We start from the raw sequence: 17,848 nt of genomic DNA on the forward strand, positions 1-17,848 counted from the left end.
GGTGCGCGTGCAAACGCGCTTGTGCGAGGGGGGTGCGCGTGCAAACGCGCTTGTGCGAGGGGGCGCGCGTGCAAACGCGCTTGTGCGAGGGGGCGCGTGTGCAAACGCGCTTGTGCGAGGGGGGGCGCGCACGCGAAGGTGCCAGTGCAAAACCGCGCGAGGGCGCTTGTGCAAGGGAAACCCCAGCACCGGTGCGAGGCGAACGCGCTCGTGCGAAGCCCCTCGTGCGAGGCCGGGCTCGCACGAGGGCGGTCGCGCGCGAGGGGCGGGGCCGGGGCCGCGCGCGTGCGAGGCGGCGCGTGCGAGGCCGGGCCCTCGTGCGAAGCCCCCAGGGACGACAGACGCCGGCGCTAGAAAAACCAAAGCCTTTAATAACCCGGGGGGGGGGGGTTTGGTTTTGGGGCGATTTCTGCCCTTTTAGGGGATTTTTTTTTTTTATAATTTAAATAACTTAAAGCGGGGGGGGGAGGGGGAGCTGCCCCTCCCCCCGCCCCCAAACTCCCCCACCCCCCCCCAAACCAAACCAGGCGGGAGCAGAAACGGGACAATTTATTCCCCACCCCCCACAAAACGGGCGCGGGGGGAGGGGCAGAGGGGGTCGGCCCCCCCCCCCCCACCCCCCGGGGGGATCTGGGGGCCCCCCGCCCCCCTAAAGCCGCCGCAGGGCCCGTTTCTTATCGCTTTTCTTCTTGGCCGTCAGCTTCTTCTCGCGGTCGCCGGCGTGCTTCTTGGGCAGCGGCCCCTCGGGGGGGCCCGGGGCGGCGGCGGCGGCGGGGGGGGGCTCCGGGGGGGCGCGGGGGGGCCCCCGGGCGTGGATCTCGGTCAGCAGGCGGGCGCGCGCCGCGTACTCCTCGTAGTCCTCCAGCAGCAGCCGCCCGGCCTCCTCGTTCAGCGCCGACTCGGGGTTGGGGTGGATCAGGAGGCATTTGGTGGTCTGGGGGGAAGAAAATGGGGGGGGTCGGGGGGGGCGGGCGCCTGGGACCCCCCAAATCCCTGAGACCCCCCCAACTCCTGGAACCCCCCTGGGGTCATGGGACCCCCACCCCAAAACGCCTGGGACCCCCCAAACCCCTGAGACCCCCCCAAATCCCTGGGAGCCCCCCAAACTCCTGGAACCCCCCTGGGGTCGTGGGACCCCCCAAATCCCGGGACCCCCCAAATCCCGGGACCCCCCCCCCCCCCTTCCTCTCTCCACGCCCCCAAACCAGGGCAGGACCCTGCTCCCCCCCGCCCCCGATCACCGGGGGGCCCCCAATCCCCCCAATCCCTCCTCTTGCCCCCCAAAACACCCCCAGACCCCCCCAAATCACGGAACCCCCCCCCGATTTAAGCCCCCTCTCAGCCCCCCCTCCCCCCAAATCTGGGGGACCCCCGCAATTTCAGCCCCCCAAATCAGCAGGACCACCCACGCATCGCGCCCCTGACTCGGGGCTCCCCAAACCCCCCAACCCCCCCCGAAAGCCCCCCGCCCCCCCAGTCCCACCAGCAGCCCCCCAGCAGCCCCCCCGGCCCTCCCGGCCCCCCAGCGCCCCCCAGTCCCCCCAGCAGCCCCCCCCCCAGTCCCCCCAGCGCCCCTCAGCAGCCCCCCACGCCCCGCAGCAGCCCCCCCAGTCCCCCCAGCAGCCCCCGGCCCCCCCAGCGCCCCCCAGTCCCCCCAGCAGCCCCCCCGGCCCCCCCAGTCCCCCCAGCAGCCCCCCCAGCGCCCCTCAGCAGCCCCCCCACGCCCCCCAGCAGCCCCCCAGTCCCCCCAGCAGCCCCCCGGCCCCCCCAGCAGCCCCCCAGTCCCCCCAGCGCCCCCCAGCGCCCCTCAGCAGCCCCCCACGCCCCCCAGTCCCCCCAGCGCCCCCCAGTCCCCCCAGCGCCCCTCAGCAGCCCCCCACGCCCCCCAGTCCCCCCACGCCCCCCAGCAGCCCCCCGGCCCCCCCAGCGCCCCCCAGTCCCCCCAGCGCCCCTCAGCAGCCCCCCCACGCCCCCCAGTCCCCCCACGCCCCCCAGCAGCCCCCCGGCCCCCCCAGTCCCCCCAGTCCCACCAGCAGCACGTGCCGGATCCCCAGCTCCGCTCGCCAGTCCCGTTTCAGGACGTTCACACAAATTTCTCCGCTGGGACCCACGTTGGGGTGAAAAATCTTCGTCAGGAAGAATCCTTTCGGGGGCGCGGCCGGGAATTCCTTCCCCAAGACCAGCTTCATCCGGAACAGCCCCCCCGCGTAGGGGGTGCCCTCTGGGGGGGACCCCGAAACACAAACGGGGGGTGAGGGGAGCGCCCCCCCCCCCCCCCAAAACCCCGCTCAGCCCGGGGGGGGGCTGCTTTGGCGCTGGGTTGCAGCAGGAGGGGATTTGGGGGGGGATTAAAGGGGTTTGGGGGGAATTGGGGGGGTTTGGGGGTTTTGGGGGGGCTACGGGAGGAACTGGGGGGTTGGAGGGTTTGGGGGGATTGAGGGGATTTGGGGGGGAATCTGGGGGAATTGGGGGTTTTGGGGGGCTACAGGAAGAACTGGGGGGGGGTTGGAAGTTTGGGGGGGATTGAGGGGATTTGGGGGGAATTGGGGGGGTTTGGGGGGCTACGGGAGGAACTGGGGGGGTTGGACGTTTTGGGGGGGATTAAAGGGGTTTGGGGGGATTTAAGGTGCTTTGGGGGGGATGGGGGGTTACGGGGGGGATTGGGGGGGCTACGGGAGGAACTGGGGGGAGTGGAGGGGATTAAGGGGAATTTGGGGGCTCTAGGGGGACGTTTGGGTTATCTGGGAGGTTTGGGGGGCTCTGGGGGGTTAGGAGGGATTTGGGGGGATACGGGGGAATTTGGGGGGACTGGGGGATGTTTGGGGGGGTTGGGGGGGATTGAGGGAGTTTTGGGGGGGCTGAGAGCATTTGGGGGGAATTTTGAAATGTTTGAGAGACTTAGGGGGAACTTCGGGGGGGGGGGGTTGGGGGAGTCCTGGGGGTCCCTGGGGCTTTTGGGGGGTGCTGCGGGTTTGGGGGGCCGTACCGGGCCCCTCGATGGCCACCTGGACGTCGGTGATGTCCTCCTCGTTAGGGAAGAGCTTGATGCCGTCGGGGGGGTCGGAGCTGAGCAGCGACACCTCCTTGCAGACCAGGCGCAGGATGTGGGGGGGGAGGTTCTCCACGTTCGAGTTCTGGTTTTGGGGGGGGACCCCAAAAAAGGGGGTGTCAGGGACCCCCGCCCGCCGGGAAACGCTCCCAGCGCCGAGGGCGGGACCCCCACCGACCCCTGGGGGGGGGGGCAGGGGGGCTTGGGCTCCCCCCCCGGCTCATTTTTGGGGTGCAGAGGGGGAGTTTCCCCCTGCCCAACACAAATGTGTCCCCCCCAAACACCCCCAAATCAGCCTAAACCCCCCAAATTCGGGCTCTCAGGGCTGTCACGGTGCTGCCCCCCCCGCACCCCAAATTCAGGCAGCAGAGGCCAAAGCGCCCCCCCGACCCCAAGAGCCCCCCCGAGCACGAGGGCCCCCCCAGGCCGGGGTTATTGTGGATTTGGGGGGGTCTCTCCCCATATTTCACCACCGAGACCCCCCCCCCCGCTGTGCTGGGCCCCCCCAATCCTCACCCCAGCCCCCCCCGACCCCCAATTTGGGGGTCCCCGCCCCCCCCCCGCCCTCACCTGCCCGGCGCCACCGCGGGGCCCCCGGGGGGGGGAGGGGGCGGGGGGGACCGGTGGCCGGGGGGGGGGCCAAAACCCACTGACCCCCCCCGACCCCCCGACCCCCCCAAATCCTCCCTTGGGCCCCCCTCGACCCCCAACTCCCCCCGACCCCCCCAACTCCCCCCTCTTCCCCCCCAAATCCCCCCTCGGACCCCCAACCCCCCCCCCCGACCCCCCCAATCCCCTCTAAGACCCCCACGATCCCCCCAAAGTCCCTTAAGGCCTCCCCGACGCCCCCCAAATCCCCCCTCGGCCCCCCACGACCCCCAACATCCCCCCTCGGCCTCCCAACCCCCTCCCCGCCGGGCTCCAGGCCCCGTAACGGCCAAGCCGAGGGCCGGGGGCCGGCCCGGAGCGGCGGGAGAGGCCGGACACCGGGCGGGGCTCCCCAACACCCCCCCCCCCCTTCCCCAGGGCTCCCCAAAAACCCGCCCGGGGGTCGCGGGCCGCCCCCTCCCCCCCAAGGCCTCACCATGGCGCCGGGCCAGGCCCGAGCGGCGCTGGGCTCCCCCCACCGCGGAACCGGCGAGTTTTGAGGAAGAACGAAGACGTCTGGGGGGCCAAAGGGGTTGGCCCCGAGGGTGGGGGGAGACCGGGGCCGCCGTGGGACCCCCCTCTCCCCCGGGGAGCGCGGCAGGTCCCGCCGGTGCGCGGAGCCGCCTCCCGCCGCCGTCGCCGCCGCCCACCCGCCGCGCTGAGCCCCTTACGCGCCCCGCGCCCCCCCCTTTATAACCTCGGGGGCTCCGCTGGCCACGCCCCTCCCTTCCCCCCAGCCAATCCAAGCGGCCGGAGTGGGGAGCGGACCAATAGAGAGAGAGGAAAGGGGAGGGAGGTGAGCGGGGATTGGTGGGTTCGGAAGGCGAAGGTCGCGAGGCGGGCGGAAGCGGATGGGCGGGGCGGCGGCGCGTTGTTTGCGCCGTAACGGTCGGCGGAAAAGGCGGGGCCTGGGGGGGGTTTAAAAGTCAGGATTGGCGGGCGCGGCAGCCAATGGGAAGCGGGGGAGGATTCGCCGGGGAGGGCGGGTCTTCTCCCGACAGCCGGGAGGTGGGGTCGTTCATGACCGGCAGCCCGAGCAGCCAATCAGAGTGCAGGATTCGGGGCAGGCCTCCCCCACCCCCCCAGGGGACGCCCCAGACCCCGCCCATGGGACCCCACCCCCCCCGCCCCCCCCCGCCCCCACGGGACCCCCCACCCCATCCCAGGACCCCCCAACCCCCCCCGCCCCCACGGGACCCCCAATTCACCCCCATCCCCATAGGACCCCCCCCCCAAATGCCCCCACCCCTCCCCCACCCCACGGCCCCTCCCCCACCCCGTTGCCCGCCCCCCCCCCCAAACTGAGGCGCGAGGGCAGGAAACGTCACTTTATTCCCCTCCCCCATCGCCCCCCTCCCCCCACTCGCGATTTTGGGGGGGGTTTTTTTTGCTTAAAACGGGGCCGCCCCACCCCGGGGGGGGAGGGGCGCGCGAGAGCCTCCCCCCGCCCCTCCCCCCTCCCCCCTGGGGGTCCCCGGCCCGGGAGGGGGGGGGGTGGGGTTGGGGCGCTAAGGCACGTGGGGGGAGGGGGCGGGGACCCTCGTGCGAGGGCTGACCCCTCCCCCTCCTCGTGCAAGGGTCACGGGGGGGTCACGGGGGGTCACGAGGCCGGGGACACCCCTCCCCCCCCTATGGCTTCGATCGGGGGCGGGGCGGGGGGGGGCACGCACGTGTGCAAGGAGGGGGAGGGGAGCCCCCGGCCCGGGGGGCGGCGACGGGGCTGTGACATCACGGTGCATCCCGGGGGGGGGGGGGATTACATCATCAGAGCACTCGACAGGGGGGTGACGTCATCACCGGGGGCGTGATGTCATCAGGGAAGGGGAGTTAAAAACAGGCGCTCTCTCTCCCGGGGAGAGGGGGGGAGAGAGGTGACATCATCAAAAAAAGGCCCCCGCCCCGTGACATCATCGGGGCAGAGGGCAGAGTCTTGGCAGTGACATCGCGGTAACGGCGGCGTGTTGTGACATCATCGCCAGGGCGACACCCCCCCTGCTGTAGTGACATCACCGACGGCCCTGCTGGCGGAAGCATCGCCTCTGGCGGTGATGTCATCACGGGGGGCGGGGGGGGGGGGAGTCCACAGTGCTGACATCATCAGAGGGCAGTCCACAGTGCTGACGTCATGGGTGGGCTGTGACATCATCAGAAAGCGGCCAAGGCAACGTCACCAGCCGCCGCGTCCAGTGCAATGACATCGAGTGACGCGGTCGGCTGCCGAGGCGGAGGCCGTGACATCATCGGCTGCCGTGTACGGGGTTGTGACATCATCGGCTGCTGTGTATGGGCTGTGACATCGTCGGCTGCCGTGTAGGGGGCTGTGACATCATCAGCCACTGAGTCCAAGAGCGCAGCTTTGTCGGCTGCGGAGTCTGAGGTTGTGACATCACCTGGTGCCGTGACATCATCAGCCACTGCCGGGGCCCTCACAGGTGACATCACCAAGCCCCAGCCCATGGCGTCATTGGCCGCTGCGAGCCGTGACATCACCAGGCACCCCGCTGAGCGCCGTGACATCGCGAGCCCCCGCCTGCGACATCGGCTCCGGGCCGTGACGTCACCGGCGGCTCGTGGCACCCGACGGCCTCCCCCCTCCCCCCCCCCCGGGCTGTGACATCACCAGCCATGGTGTCCCTGGCTGTGATGTCATCACCTGGGGCGGGGGCAGGACCCTGGGGATGGGGGGGGGGGGGGTCCCCGAGGTGGTGACATCAGCAGGGGGGGACACGCCCGGGGGGGGGGGGTCCCTGACCCCGGCGGTGACCCCAGCGGGGGGGTCCCGGGGTCCCCCCGCGTCCCCTAGACGGTGACCTCGGTGCGGCTGCCGGTGCGGAGGTGGTGGCCGGGGGGGGGCCCGGGCAGGAGCTGCAGCTCGGCCGTGCTCTGGCGCTGGGCCCCGAAGGCCTGGCGGCGCGCGGGGGCGCCGGGGGGGCCGCGGCGCTCGGGCAGGGGGGTGCCGGGCCCCCCCAAGCTGCTCTGCGAGGCGGCGTGGGAGACGGGGGGGCAGCGGGGGGAGGGCAGGCGGTCGCGGGGACCCCCCCGGCTGCGCGGCATCGTGCCCCCCCCCGCCAGCAGCAGCTCCTGGGACAGGACCCGGCGGCCCGGCGGCCCCCGGCCCGGCGGCAGCGGCAGCGTCCCCCGGGGGGGCTCCCAGGGGGGGCCCCAGGGACCCCCCAGCTCCTCCAGCTCCCGGTCGGCTGCGGGGAGCGGGGGAGGGTGAGATCGGGGGGGCACGGGCACGCGACACGGGCACGGACACGCGACACGGGCACGGCATGGACATGGCACAGACACGGGCACGGACACGCAACACGGACACAGACACGGACACGGGCACGGGCACGGGCACGGCACGGGGTTGCAACACGGACACAGGCACTGCACGGACACGGACACGGCACGGAGACGGACACGGACACGCAACATGGACACAGACACGGGCACGGGCACGGCATGGACATGGCACAGACACGGGCACGGACACGCAACACGGACACAGACACAGCGTGGGCATGGACACGGACGTGGGCACGGGGATGCAACACGGACACAGACACGGACACAGAAACACGGACACAGACGCGGGCACGGACACGGGGATGCAACACGGACACGGGCATGGGCACGGACACAGCGTGGTGACGTGACACGGACACGGAGACATGGACACGGACACGGCACGGGGATGTGACACGGACACGGAGACATGGACATGGCATGGGGACGGACACGGGGACGGGGACGGACACGGGGACGTGACACAGGGACGTGCGAAGGGAGGGAAGGCCGGGGCGCGGGCACGCGTGAGCGCACGGGGAGACGTGAGCGCACGAGGCCGCGCGCGCGCGCAGGGACACGCGTGCCCGCGGGGGGGCCTCACCCAGGCGCTTGAGCGAGGCGCAGCGGGCGATGTCGGGGCGCGGGGCGCTCTCGTAGGGGGGCGGCGGGTGCGAGAGGTTGTGGAAGGAGCGGGAGCAGCTCAGGGCGCCCGCCCGGGGCCCCGGCGGCACCCGCCAGTCTGGGGGGGGGCGGGGGGGGGCACCCCCGTGTCGTGGGTGTCCCCCCTCCCCCGCGGCGGGGAGGACCCCAGCCCCCCCAGAGCCCCCCGGCCCCTCCCAGCCCCCCTATAGCCCCCCATAACCCCCCTATAGCCCCCTCCGAGCCCCCCATAGCCCCCCAGCCCCCCATAACCCCCCTATAGCCCCCCCAGCTCCCCAGAGCCCCCCCAGAGCCCCCCTATAGCCCCCAGCCCCTCCCAGGCCCCCCATAACCCCCCTATAGCCTCCCCATAGCCCCCCCAGCCCCCCTATAGCCCTCCCAGTCCCCCCATAGCCCCCCCAGTCCCACATAATCCCCCTATAGCCCTCCACAGCCCCCCATAGCTCCCCTATAGCCCCCAGCCTCTCCCAGACCCCCCACATCCCCCCCACAGCCCCCCATAACCCCCCCCATAGTCCCCCACCCCTCCTAGTCCCCCCATAGCCCCCCCACAGCCCTCCCAGCCCCCCTAGTCCCCCCATAGCCTCCCTATAGCCCCCCCATAGCCCCCCCGCCCCCTGTAGCCCCCCAGCCCCCCATAGCCCCCCCGCCCCCCGTAGCCCCCCCGCCCCCCTGTAGCCCCCCCAGCCCCCATAGCCCCCCCGTAGCCCCCCACCCACCCAGGGTGGCCGCCCGGTGCTCGGGGCTCCCCACGTTGAGGTGGGCGTAGCTGTGGTGGCCGCTGTCTGTTAATGGGGGGGGGGGCCTCGTTAGCGCGTCCCCCCCGGCCCTGCCCCGTGGGACCCCCCCCCCCACCCCTGGGACCCCCGAGACCCCATGGGACCCCCACAAACCCCCTGGGACCCCCCTGTTACCCCCATGGAACCCCCCAACCCCCCCAGGACCCCCATCCCCCATGGGACCCCCCAAACCCCCTGGGACCCCCCAACCCCCCAGGACCCCCATCCCCCATGGACCCCCCAAACCCCCGGGACTGCCAGCCCCCATGGGACCCCCCTGTTACCCCCATGGGACCCCCCAACCCCCCAGGACCCCCAGCCCCCATGGGACCCCCCAAACCCCCTGGGACCCCCCGTTACCCCCATGGGACCCCCGAAACCCCCTGGGACCCCGCTGTTACCCCTATGGGACCCCCCAAACCCCCTGGGACCCCCCAGCCCCCATGGGACCCCCCAAACCCCGTGGGACCCCCCGTTACCCCCATGGGACCCCCCCAAACCCCCTGGGACCCCCCGTTACCCCCATGGGACCCCCCCCAAACCCCCTGGGACCCCCCCATTACCCCCATGGGACCCCCCAAACCCCCCGGGACCCCGCTGTTACCCCTATGGGACCCCCCCACCCCCCGGGGCCCCCCCACCCCCCGGGGCCCCCAGCCCCCAGCTGCCCTTGCAGGCCTTGACGGTGCTGTAGAGGGTCTTGGGGGCGCGGGCGGGGCCGTTGTCGGGGGGCGGGGGGGGCAGCACCCCGCTGCTGCGCCGCTCGGGCCGCGTCCCCCCCGCCTGGTGCCGCAGGATGTCCACCAGCGCCCTGGGGACGCGGGGGGACGCGGCGCCAGGATCCGGCCCCCAACCCGCCGACAGCCCCCGCGCCCCCCCCCCCGGGGCGCCCCGGCCCCCTGCCCCCGGCCCCATGGCCCCGCGTCCCCATCCCTGTCCCCCTGCCCCCGGCCCCGTGTCCCCAGCCCCACGTCCCCCCACCCCTGTCCCCCTGCCCCTGTCTCCAACCCCTCGTCTCCACGTCCCCCTCCCCACATCCCGGTCCCCATCCCCACGTCCCCACCTCCACCGTCCCACCTCCAACCCCTTGTCCCCACGTCCCCAGCCCTTTCCTCATCCCCATGTCCCTGTCCCCATCCCCTCGTCCCCATCCCTGTCCCCATGTCCCCATCCCCACCTCCATCGTCCCACCTCCATCCCCACGTCCCCACCTCCATCTCCACATCCCCATCCTTGTCCCCATCCCACGTCCCCATCCCTGTCCCTACGTCCATGTCCCCATCTCCATCGTCCCCATCTCCATCGTCCCCATCTCCATCCCCACGTCCCCATCCTTGTCCCCCCGTCCCCATCCCCATGTCCTCATCTCCATCGTCCCACCTCCATCCCCACGTCCCCACCTCCATCCCCACGTCCCCATCCTTGTCCCCATGTCTTTGTCCCCATCCCCACATCCCTGTCCCCATCCCCACCTCCATTGTCCCACCTCCATGCCCACGTCCCCATCCCACGTCCCCATCCTTGTCCCCACATCCCCATCCCCACGTCCCCATCCCCACGTCCCCACCTCCATGCCCACGTCCCCATCCCTGTCCCTATGTCCTTGTCCCCACGTCCCCATCCCCATCCCTTCCACCCCCCCGTCCCCGTCCCCACCTGGACCCGTTGCCCTGCCCCGCCGCCGGCCTCCCCGCCGCCCTCCCCAGCGCCGCCCTGGCCGCCACCGCCACCGCCAAGGCCAAGCTGACCACGCCGCACACCACGTATGCGGTGCTGCCGGCGGCCCCCGTCCCACCCTCGCCGCCGCCGTCCCCGCCGGCGGCGGCGGCGGCGGGGGGCCTGGCGGGGCTGGGGCCGGGGGCGGTGGCGGCCCAGCCGGGGGTCTGCAGGTTGGTGCAGCGGCGTTGCTCCAGCCGCCGCCCGCGGTGCTCGCAGCAGAAGCGGTAATGGCAGGTGCCGCAGCAGAAGCGGAAGGCGCCCGTCGAGCAGTTGAAGGCGGCGTCGTACTGGCCCATGACGTCGTAGTAACCGTGGCACAACTCGGGGACCCCCCCGGCTCCCCCCGGCTCCCCGCGGCGCGGGGGACCCCGGGAGGAGGAGGAGGAGGAGGAGGAGGAGGATGGGGACGGGGGGACGCGGTCCGGGGCGGGGGAGGAGGGGAGGGGGAGGGCGGCCAGGGCGGCGCAGAGGAGGGGGGCACGGCGGGGTGCATGGTGGGGGGAGGGGGGACCCCGGTTGGGGGAGGGGGTGATGGGGTGGGGGAGGGGGTCCCTAATCGGGGAAGGGGGCCCCCAATCGGTGGGCGGGTGGGGGAGGGGGTCCCCAACCGGGGGAGGGGGTCCCTAATCGGTGGTCGGGTGGGGGAGGGGGTCCCCAACCGGGGGAGGGGGTCCCCAATCGGGGGAGGGGGTGATGGGGTGGGGGAGGGGGTCCCTAATCGGTGGTCGGGTGGGGGAGGGGGTCCCTAACTGGGGGAGGGGGTGATGGGGTGGGGGATGGGGGGGTCCCTGAATGGCGGGGGAAAGGGGGACCCCAATTAAGGGAGGGGACCCTAGGGTGGGGGAGGGGGGCCCTAATTGGGGGGTGGGGGAAGGGAAAGGGAGACCCCAATTAGGGGTGGGGGCCCTGGGGGTGGGAGATGAGGGGGTCCCCGGTGGGGGAGGGGCCCGGGGGGGTCCGGGGGTCGTCGGCTTTGCCCCGAGGCTGCTCCTGTGGGGGTGGGGGATGGGGGGGGTTGCCCCGTTACCCAGGATGCTTTGTGCCCCCCCCTTACCCACAATGCCTTGCTCCCCTTTCGGGGTGCAGACCCCCCCCCCAAGGGGCGGGGGAGGGGGGGACCCAGGCGTCCAGCCCCTCCCCCGCTCCCTGGTCCTCCCCGTCGCCAAGGCAGCATCCGCCGTCGCCATGGCAACGGCTCCCTGGCAACCACGGCCCATCCCCCCCCCGGCATCGCCGTGCTCCCCTCCCCCACCCCCCGACCCCCCCATCCCCGGCATCTCCCCCCCACCCCCCCCGGGCCGACACGCACACGCGTGTGTGCACACACGCAGGCACACGCGAACACGCAGCCACATACACACGCGCGCGCACACGCGTGTGCACACGCCAGCAGCCCAGCCCCCCCGCACACGCGTGTGCACGGACACGCTCCCGCCCACGCCGCGGGCGCACACGCGTGTGACACGCACGCACACGTGACACGCGCACACCCCCGCACGCCGACACGCGGCGCCGCAGGCAGGGCTCGGCGTCCCGCTGCCGCACGCGGTGCCGCGCTCGGTGTCGCACCCGGTGTCACCCGGCGTCTCGCACACCCGGCGGCACCGCCGCTGCCGCGCCCGCCATCGCGCTGCCGCGCGCCCGGGGTGGCACAGGCGGTGCCGGCGTCACACGCGGTGCCACACGCTCACCGTCGCACGCGTGGTGTCGGTGTCGCACGCGCGGTGTCGGCGTCGCACGCTCACCATCGCGCTCCCGGTGTTGGTGTCACGCTCGCTGGCACACACTCGCCATCACACACGCGGTGTCGGTGTTGCTGTCACCCACACGCTGCCACCGTTGCCGTCGCACACTCGGTGCCAGTGTCACACGCTCGGTGCTTGTGTCACACACTCACCGTCGCACCCTCGCCGTCGCACACTCAATGTCGGTGTCACACACTCGGTGTCGCACACACACGGTGTCCGTGTCACTGTCACCCACACGCCGCCACCGTTGCCGTCGCACACTCGGCGTCGGTGTCACACACGCGGTGTCACACACTCGGTGTTGGTGTCACCCACACGCTGTCACCTTCGCCATCGCACACTCAGTGCCGGTGTCGCACGCGGTGTGGGTGTCGCACACTCAGTGTCACACGCTCGCCATCGCACGCTCGGTGTCGGTGTCGCGCACACGCGATGTCGGTGTCACACACTCGGCGCCGGTCACACGCGGCGCCACACACACTCGGTGGCAGTGTCACACGCGGCGCCGGTGCCGCCGTCACCCACACGCTCTCGCCGTCGCACACTCGCCGCCGCTGTCACACGCTCCCTGGCCCCTCCATCCCCATGGCAACCGACCCCCCCCCCCCCTTGACCACCGCCGCCGCCACTTACTGGAGCCGAACCCGGGGGTCCCGGTGCTGGGGGGGGGGGGGGGGGGGTGTCCTGGGGATGCCGGGGGTCCCGGTGCCGGGGGGGTCGGGGGGTCCCGGTGCCGCGGGGGGCCGGGGGGGGGGGGGGTCCGGGGGGGTCCGGGGGTGCCGGAGCCGGGGGGTCCCGGTGCGGAGCCCCCGCAGGACGCAGCCCCCGGCGGGATCCAGCGGCAGCTCCCGCGGGGGGGGGGGGATCCGATGGGGGGGGGGGGGGATCGAGGGGGCGGCCACGGATTGGCTGACTGCAGCCAATAGGGGTGGGGGGGCGTGGCCTGCGCCCCCTTCCCCCCGGCTTCATTAAGAAAAGGGCCGGCAGGGGCGGTGCCATTGGGCGAGGCGGCTGTCAATCAGCGGGAGGGGGCGGGGCTCAGGGCAGGGGTCCCACGGTCCGCACGGGTCTGGTGCGGCGTGGGGGGGGGGGGGGCAATGGGGGACCCCCCCCCTCAGGGAACCCCCCCCAGGGGCCCATTTTGGGGACCCCCCGGGTTCCCCCTCCCCAGGGACCCCCCCCCCATCCAGTGCCCCCCCAAGACCCCCCCAGGGACACCCCCCTCCCCCCAGGACCCCCTAGGGACCCCCCCCCCCCCAAGACGCCCCCTCCCCCCAGCCCCCCCCCGGACCCCCCAACACTCAGCCGGGCTCGGGGGGGGGGGGGGAGCGGTTATTGCCCCCGGCTGGGGGGGGGGGGGGGGGTCAGAGCCCCCCCGGGGGGCCCAGCCCCCCCAGCAGGGGCAGCAGCCCGCTGTCGGGCGCCGGCTCCTTGATCAGCGGCAGCACCTGCGGGGAGAGCGGCGCTAACGAGCCCCGACCAAGCCGGCCGCCCGCCAGGAGCCACCAGTAACCACCAGTAACCACCAGTAACCCACCCTGACGAACCCCGGCTGCCCACCAGGAGCCACCAGTAACCCACCAGTAACCACCAGTAACCCACCCTGACGAACCCCGGCTGCCCACCAGGAGCCACCAGTAACCACCAGTAACCTGCCAGTAACCCGCCCTAACAAACCCCAGCCAGCCCACCAGTAACCACCAGTAACCCACCAGTAACCCACCCTGACGAACCCCGGCCACCCGCCAGGAGCCACCAGTAACCCACCAGTAACCACCAGTAACCCACCCTGACGAACCCCGGCTGCCCACCAGGAGCCACCAGTAACCACCAGTAACCTGCCAGTAACCCGCCCTAACAAACCCCAGCCAGCCCACCAGTAACCACCAGTAACCCACCAGTAACCCACCCTGACGAACCCCGGCCACCCGCCAGGAGCCACCAGTAACCCACCAGTAACCACCAGTAACCCACCCTGACGAACCCCGGCTGCCCACCAGGAGCCACCAGTAACCTGCCAGTAACCCGCCCTAACAAACCCCAGCCAGCCCACCAGTAACCACCAGTAACCCACCAGTAACCCACCCTGACGAACCCCGGCCACCCGCCAGGAGCCACCAGTAACCCACCAGTAACCACCAGTAACCCACCCTGACGAACCCCGGCTGCCCACCAGGAGCCACCAGTAACCACCAGTAACCTGCCAGTAACCCGCCCTAACAAACCCCAGCCAGCCCACCAGTAACCACCAGTAACCCACCAGTAACCCACCCTGACGAACCCCGGCCACCCGCCAGGAGCCACCAGTAACCCACCAGTAACCACCAGTAACCCACCCTGACAAACCCCGGCTGCCCACCAGGAGCCACCAGTAACCACCAGTAACCTGCCAGTAACCCGCCCTAACGAACCCCAGCCAGCTCACCAGTAACCACCAGTAACTGCCAGTAACCCACCAGTAACCCACCCTGACAAACCCCAGCCGCCTGCCAGGAACCACCAGTAACCACCAGTAACCCGCCCCGACGAACCCTGGCCGCCCGCCAGGAGCCACCAGTAACTGCCAGTAACCACCAGTAGCCCACCAGTAACCCACCCTAACGAACCCCAGCCAGCCCACCAGTAACCACCAGTAGCCCACCAGTAGCCAGCTGCTAACGAGCCCTAACGACCCCCCCCCCCCCCCACTACCCAGCTCCCGAGCCCAGCGCCCCCGGGCACTAACGAGGCCGGTAACCATAACGAGGGAAGGGGCGGGGCTACCTGGGGTAGGGGCGGGGCTAATGCGAGGGGGCGTGGTCTCCCCGACAGGCAGGACCACCATGCCCGGTGGGCAGGGCTTGTGGTGTTGGGGTGGGCGGGGCTCTATGGGGTGGGAGGGGCTCTATGGGGTGGGCGGGGTCAGGGCCACAGGCTGGGGGGGGTGTCCATGGGAGGTGGTGGGTGTGTCCTGCAGGGGCGTGGCCGGGCGGGGCAGGGGCGTGGCCGGGCGGGGCCGCGGTACCTTGCGGAAGCAGGGGTGGGCGGCGTCCCGCAGCAGGAGGAGGAGGAGGCTCTCGCTGGTGGTGAGGAAGGCCCCGCTCTGCTGCATCCGCCCCAGCGCCACCACCCGGTCCAGCTGGCTGGGGGGGGGCGGGGGGCGGGGTCAGGGGGCGGGGTCAGCCCCCCCCCCACTGCCCCCCAGTTCCCCCTTAACCCCCCTTCCCCCCCCAGGTGCCCCCTCAGAGCCCCCCAGCATCTCCCTTCCCCCCCCATTGCCCCCCAGACCCCCTGGCCCCCCCTTCCCCCCCCCAGGTGCCCCCTGGGACCCCCACTGGCCCCCCTTGCCCCCCAATTCCCCCTCAGCCCCCTTTAGGCCCCCCAATCCCCCTGGGACCCCCCCCCACTGCCCCCCCGGGCCCCCCAGCCCCCACCTGCGGGAGGAGCAGGCGTCCACCACCACGTGCACGTCCAGGCCCCGCTCCAGCAGATCCAGCGCCGTTTGCTGGGGGGGGGGGGGGGGAGCACCCCCATTTCCCCCCCCCACTCCGGCACCTCCCCCACCCTCCCCCCCGTGGGGCCCAACCCCCAAAAACTGAGGGGCAGCCCCCTCCCGGGGGGGGGGAGGGGGCAGATACCTGGGACCCCCCGCTTCCCCCATCGCCTGGGTCCCCCCCAACCCCCCCGAGACCCCCCCAAAGCCCCTGGGTCCCCCCAGATGCCAGGGTCCCCCGAAGCCCCCGGACACCCAGGTCCCCCCAACCCCCCCAGACACCCCCAAACCCCCCAGGTCCCCCTCAAACCCCCCGGACACCCAGGTCCTCCCCAGACACCCCCAAACCCCCCGGTCCCCCCAACCCCCTGGCTCCCCCCGGACACCCCAAATCCCCCCAACCCCCCCCAGGGTCCCCCCCAACCCCCTGGCTCCCCTGAAGCCCCCAGACGCCCGGGTCCCCAGGACACCCCCAAATCCCCCCAAACCCCCCGGACGCCCGGGTCCCCCCCCGGACACCCCCAAACCCCCCCGTGCCCCCACCAGGACGCAGGCCTGGGCCTCGATGCCGCAGAGGATGGCGGCGGTGAGGTGGGGGCGCGCCCGCAGCTCGGCCTCCACGGCCGGGACCACCATGCTGAAGCAGGTCTTGGGGTGCTTGGGGAGGTCCTGGGCCCCCAGCTCGGGCACCGTGGGCCCCAGCACCCGCGGGTGCTGCTCCGTCACCACCACCGGCACCCCCAGCTCCCGGCAGCCCTGCCGGCGGCGCCCGTCAGGGGCCGGGGGGCGCCCGGGTGGGTGCTGGGGTCCCGGGGCTTGGGGGGGGGGGGGGCTGGGGGTTTTGGGGGTCAGTGGGGACCAGATGTCGGGGTCCTGGGGGGTACCGTGGGGTGGGGACGGGGGGGCCCAGGGGTCGGGGGGGTCCCAGGGGACTCTGTGGGGCAGGGACAGGGGGGCCCAGGGGTCAGGGGCTCCGTGGGGCTGGGTCAGGGGGTCCCAGGGGTCGGGGGGGTCCCAGGGGTCAGGGGGCTCCGTGGGGCCGGGACAGGGGGTCCCAGGGGCTCCGGGGGGCCGGGACGGGGGGGGCCAGGGGTCAGGGGCGCCGTGGGGCGGGGACAGGGGGGCCCAGGGGCTCCGTGGGGCCAGGACACGGGGTCCCAGGGGTTGGGGGGCTCCGTGGGGCTGGGTCAGGGGGTGCCAGGGGTCAGGGGGGTCCCAGACACGGGGGGCCCATGGCTTTTGGGGGGGTCAATGGGCTCCGTGGGTCGGGGGCTCCGTGGGGCGGGGACAGGGGGGCCCAGGGGCTCTGGGGGTCGGGGGCTCCGTGGGTCGGGGACAGGGGGGTCCCAGGGGCTCCGTGGGTCGGGGGCTCCGAGGGGCAGGGACAGGGGGGCCCAGGGGCTCCGTGGGTCGGGGGCTCCGTGGGGCGGGGACAGGGGGGCCCAGGGGTCAGGGGGCTCTGTGGGGCTGGGTCAGGGGATCTCAGGGGTCGGGGGGTCCCAAACATGGGGGTCCCGTGGGTCGGGGGCTCCGTGGGGCGGGGACAGGGGGGTCCCAGGGGCTCCGTGGGTCGGGGGCTCCGAGGGGCGGGGACAGGGGGGCCCAGGGGCTCTGGGGGTCCCGGACGCCAGGGTCCCAGGGATCTGGGGGCTCCGTGGGGCCGGGACAGGGGCGTCCCCGGGGGCTCCGTGGGGCGGGGTCTCCCGTGGGTACCTGGAGGACGCGGGCGGCGACGGCGACGACCTGCTGGAAGCAGGGGACGGCGCGGCGGAAGCGCTCCTGCAGGTCGCAGAGGAGGAGGAGGGAGCTGGCGGGGGCGAGGCGGCCGAGGCGAGGCCCGGCCATGGCCGCGTTCGCGCCTGCGGGAGCGGGGAACGCGCGTGCCCGCGGCCCGCGCCGGTCATGTGACCCGCGCGGCACGTGACGACCACCGGCGGCCCCGCTCCTCGCGAACCACGTGACGCGCCGCCGCCAATCAGCGGCCGCGCATCGCCACCGCCCCCCCCAACCTCCCCGCCCGTCGCAGCCAATCAGCTTCCACCCGAGCGGCTGACCAATGACAAGGTGTCGGCCCGCCCAAGCCCCGCCTCTCGCAGCTAATCACAACGTGCCACGCCCCCGAGGCGGCTCCAGCCAATCAGAGCAGAGGGGCGGACCTCACTGGTCACGCCCCGCCCCCAGGCTGCCCCAGGCCACGCCTCGGGGATCCCAGGCCACGCCCCCGGCGTGGCCCACCTCGTTGACAGTCCGCAAGCCCCGCCCCACGGGGGCGTGATCATAAACAGACCACGCCCCCTCCCTCAGCCCCGCCCGCACCCGGCGGCCGCTGGAGCTGCCCAAGTGCGGGGGGGACCCCGGGACCGCCCCCCCCCCCGCGCCCCCAGGGCCCCAAGGACCCCCCCCACCGCCCCCCAGCAACCCTGGGACCCCCCCCGGGACCCCCCTGGCCCCCAGACCCCCCAGGACCCCTGGGACCCCCCCCCCGAGCCACCCA

The 17,848-nt window shown here is 73.2% G+C and overlaps 3 protein-coding genes across 5 annotated transcripts; all 3 read right to left on the minus strand.

Moving 5' to 3' along the window:
* Positions 1-576: 576 nt before the first annotated feature.
* Positions 577-6,214, minus strand: UBE2S (ubiquitin conjugating enzyme E2 S). Its single transcript, XM_087772961.1, has 6 exons — positions 5,869-6,214; positions 4,134-4,213; positions 3,620-3,736; positions 2,987-3,134; positions 2,031-2,221; positions 577-934 (listed from the first exon to the last, which is right to left on the minus strand). Exons 1-6 carry the CDS (start codon positions 6,212-6,214, stop codon positions 650-652), a joined length of 1,167 nt encoding a protein of 388 aa, XP_087629087.1. The 3' UTR covers positions 577-649.
* On the minus strand, positions 5,011-10,554 carry SHISA7 (shisa family member 7). 2 transcript variants are annotated; one of them, XM_087773176.1, is made up of 5 exons: positions 10,072-10,554; positions 9,084-9,226; positions 8,356-8,421; positions 7,578-7,715; positions 6,397-6,894 (listed from the first exon to the last, which is right to left on the minus strand). In XM_087773176.1, the coding sequence occupies exons 1-5, from the start codon at positions 10,428-10,430 to the stop codon at positions 6,497-6,499; spliced, it is 1,104 nt and encodes a 367-aa protein (XP_087629302.1). In that variant the 5' UTR covers positions 10,431-10,554; the 3' UTR covers positions 6,397-6,496. The 2 variants fall into 2 exon arrangements, with proteins under 2 accessions (XP_087629301.1, XP_087629302.1); XM_087773175.1 differs by having other exon boundaries at positions 5,011-7,715.
* A 2,647-nt stretch (positions 10,555-13,201) lies between these two features.
* On the minus strand, positions 13,202-17,322 carry ISOC2 (isochorismatase domain containing 2). Of its 2 annotated transcripts, none has more exons than XM_087773212.1 (5): positions 17,068-17,322; positions 15,898-16,110; positions 15,296-15,366; positions 14,887-15,000; positions 13,202-13,330 (listed from the first exon to the last, which is right to left on the minus strand). In XM_087773212.1, exons 1-5 carry the CDS (start codon positions 17,197-17,199, stop codon positions 13,318-13,320), a joined length of 543 nt encoding a protein of 180 aa, XP_087629338.1. In that variant the 5' UTR covers positions 17,200-17,322; the 3' UTR covers positions 13,202-13,317. The 2 variants fall into 2 exon arrangements, with proteins under 2 accessions (XP_087629338.1, XP_087629337.1); XM_087773211.1 differs by having other exon boundaries at positions 14,887-15,004; positions 17,068-17,316.
* Between the last annotated feature and the right edge of the window lie 526 nt (positions 17,323-17,848).

Source organism: Nipponia nippon, unplaced genomic scaffold, assembly GCF_047370975.1.
Source record: "Nipponia nippon isolate SJK-2023a ecotype South Korea unplaced genomic scaffold, ASM4737097v1 scaffold_38, whole genome shotgun sequence".
NCBI lineage: Eukaryota > Metazoa > Chordata > Aves > Pelecaniformes > Threskiornithidae > Nipponia > Nipponia nippon.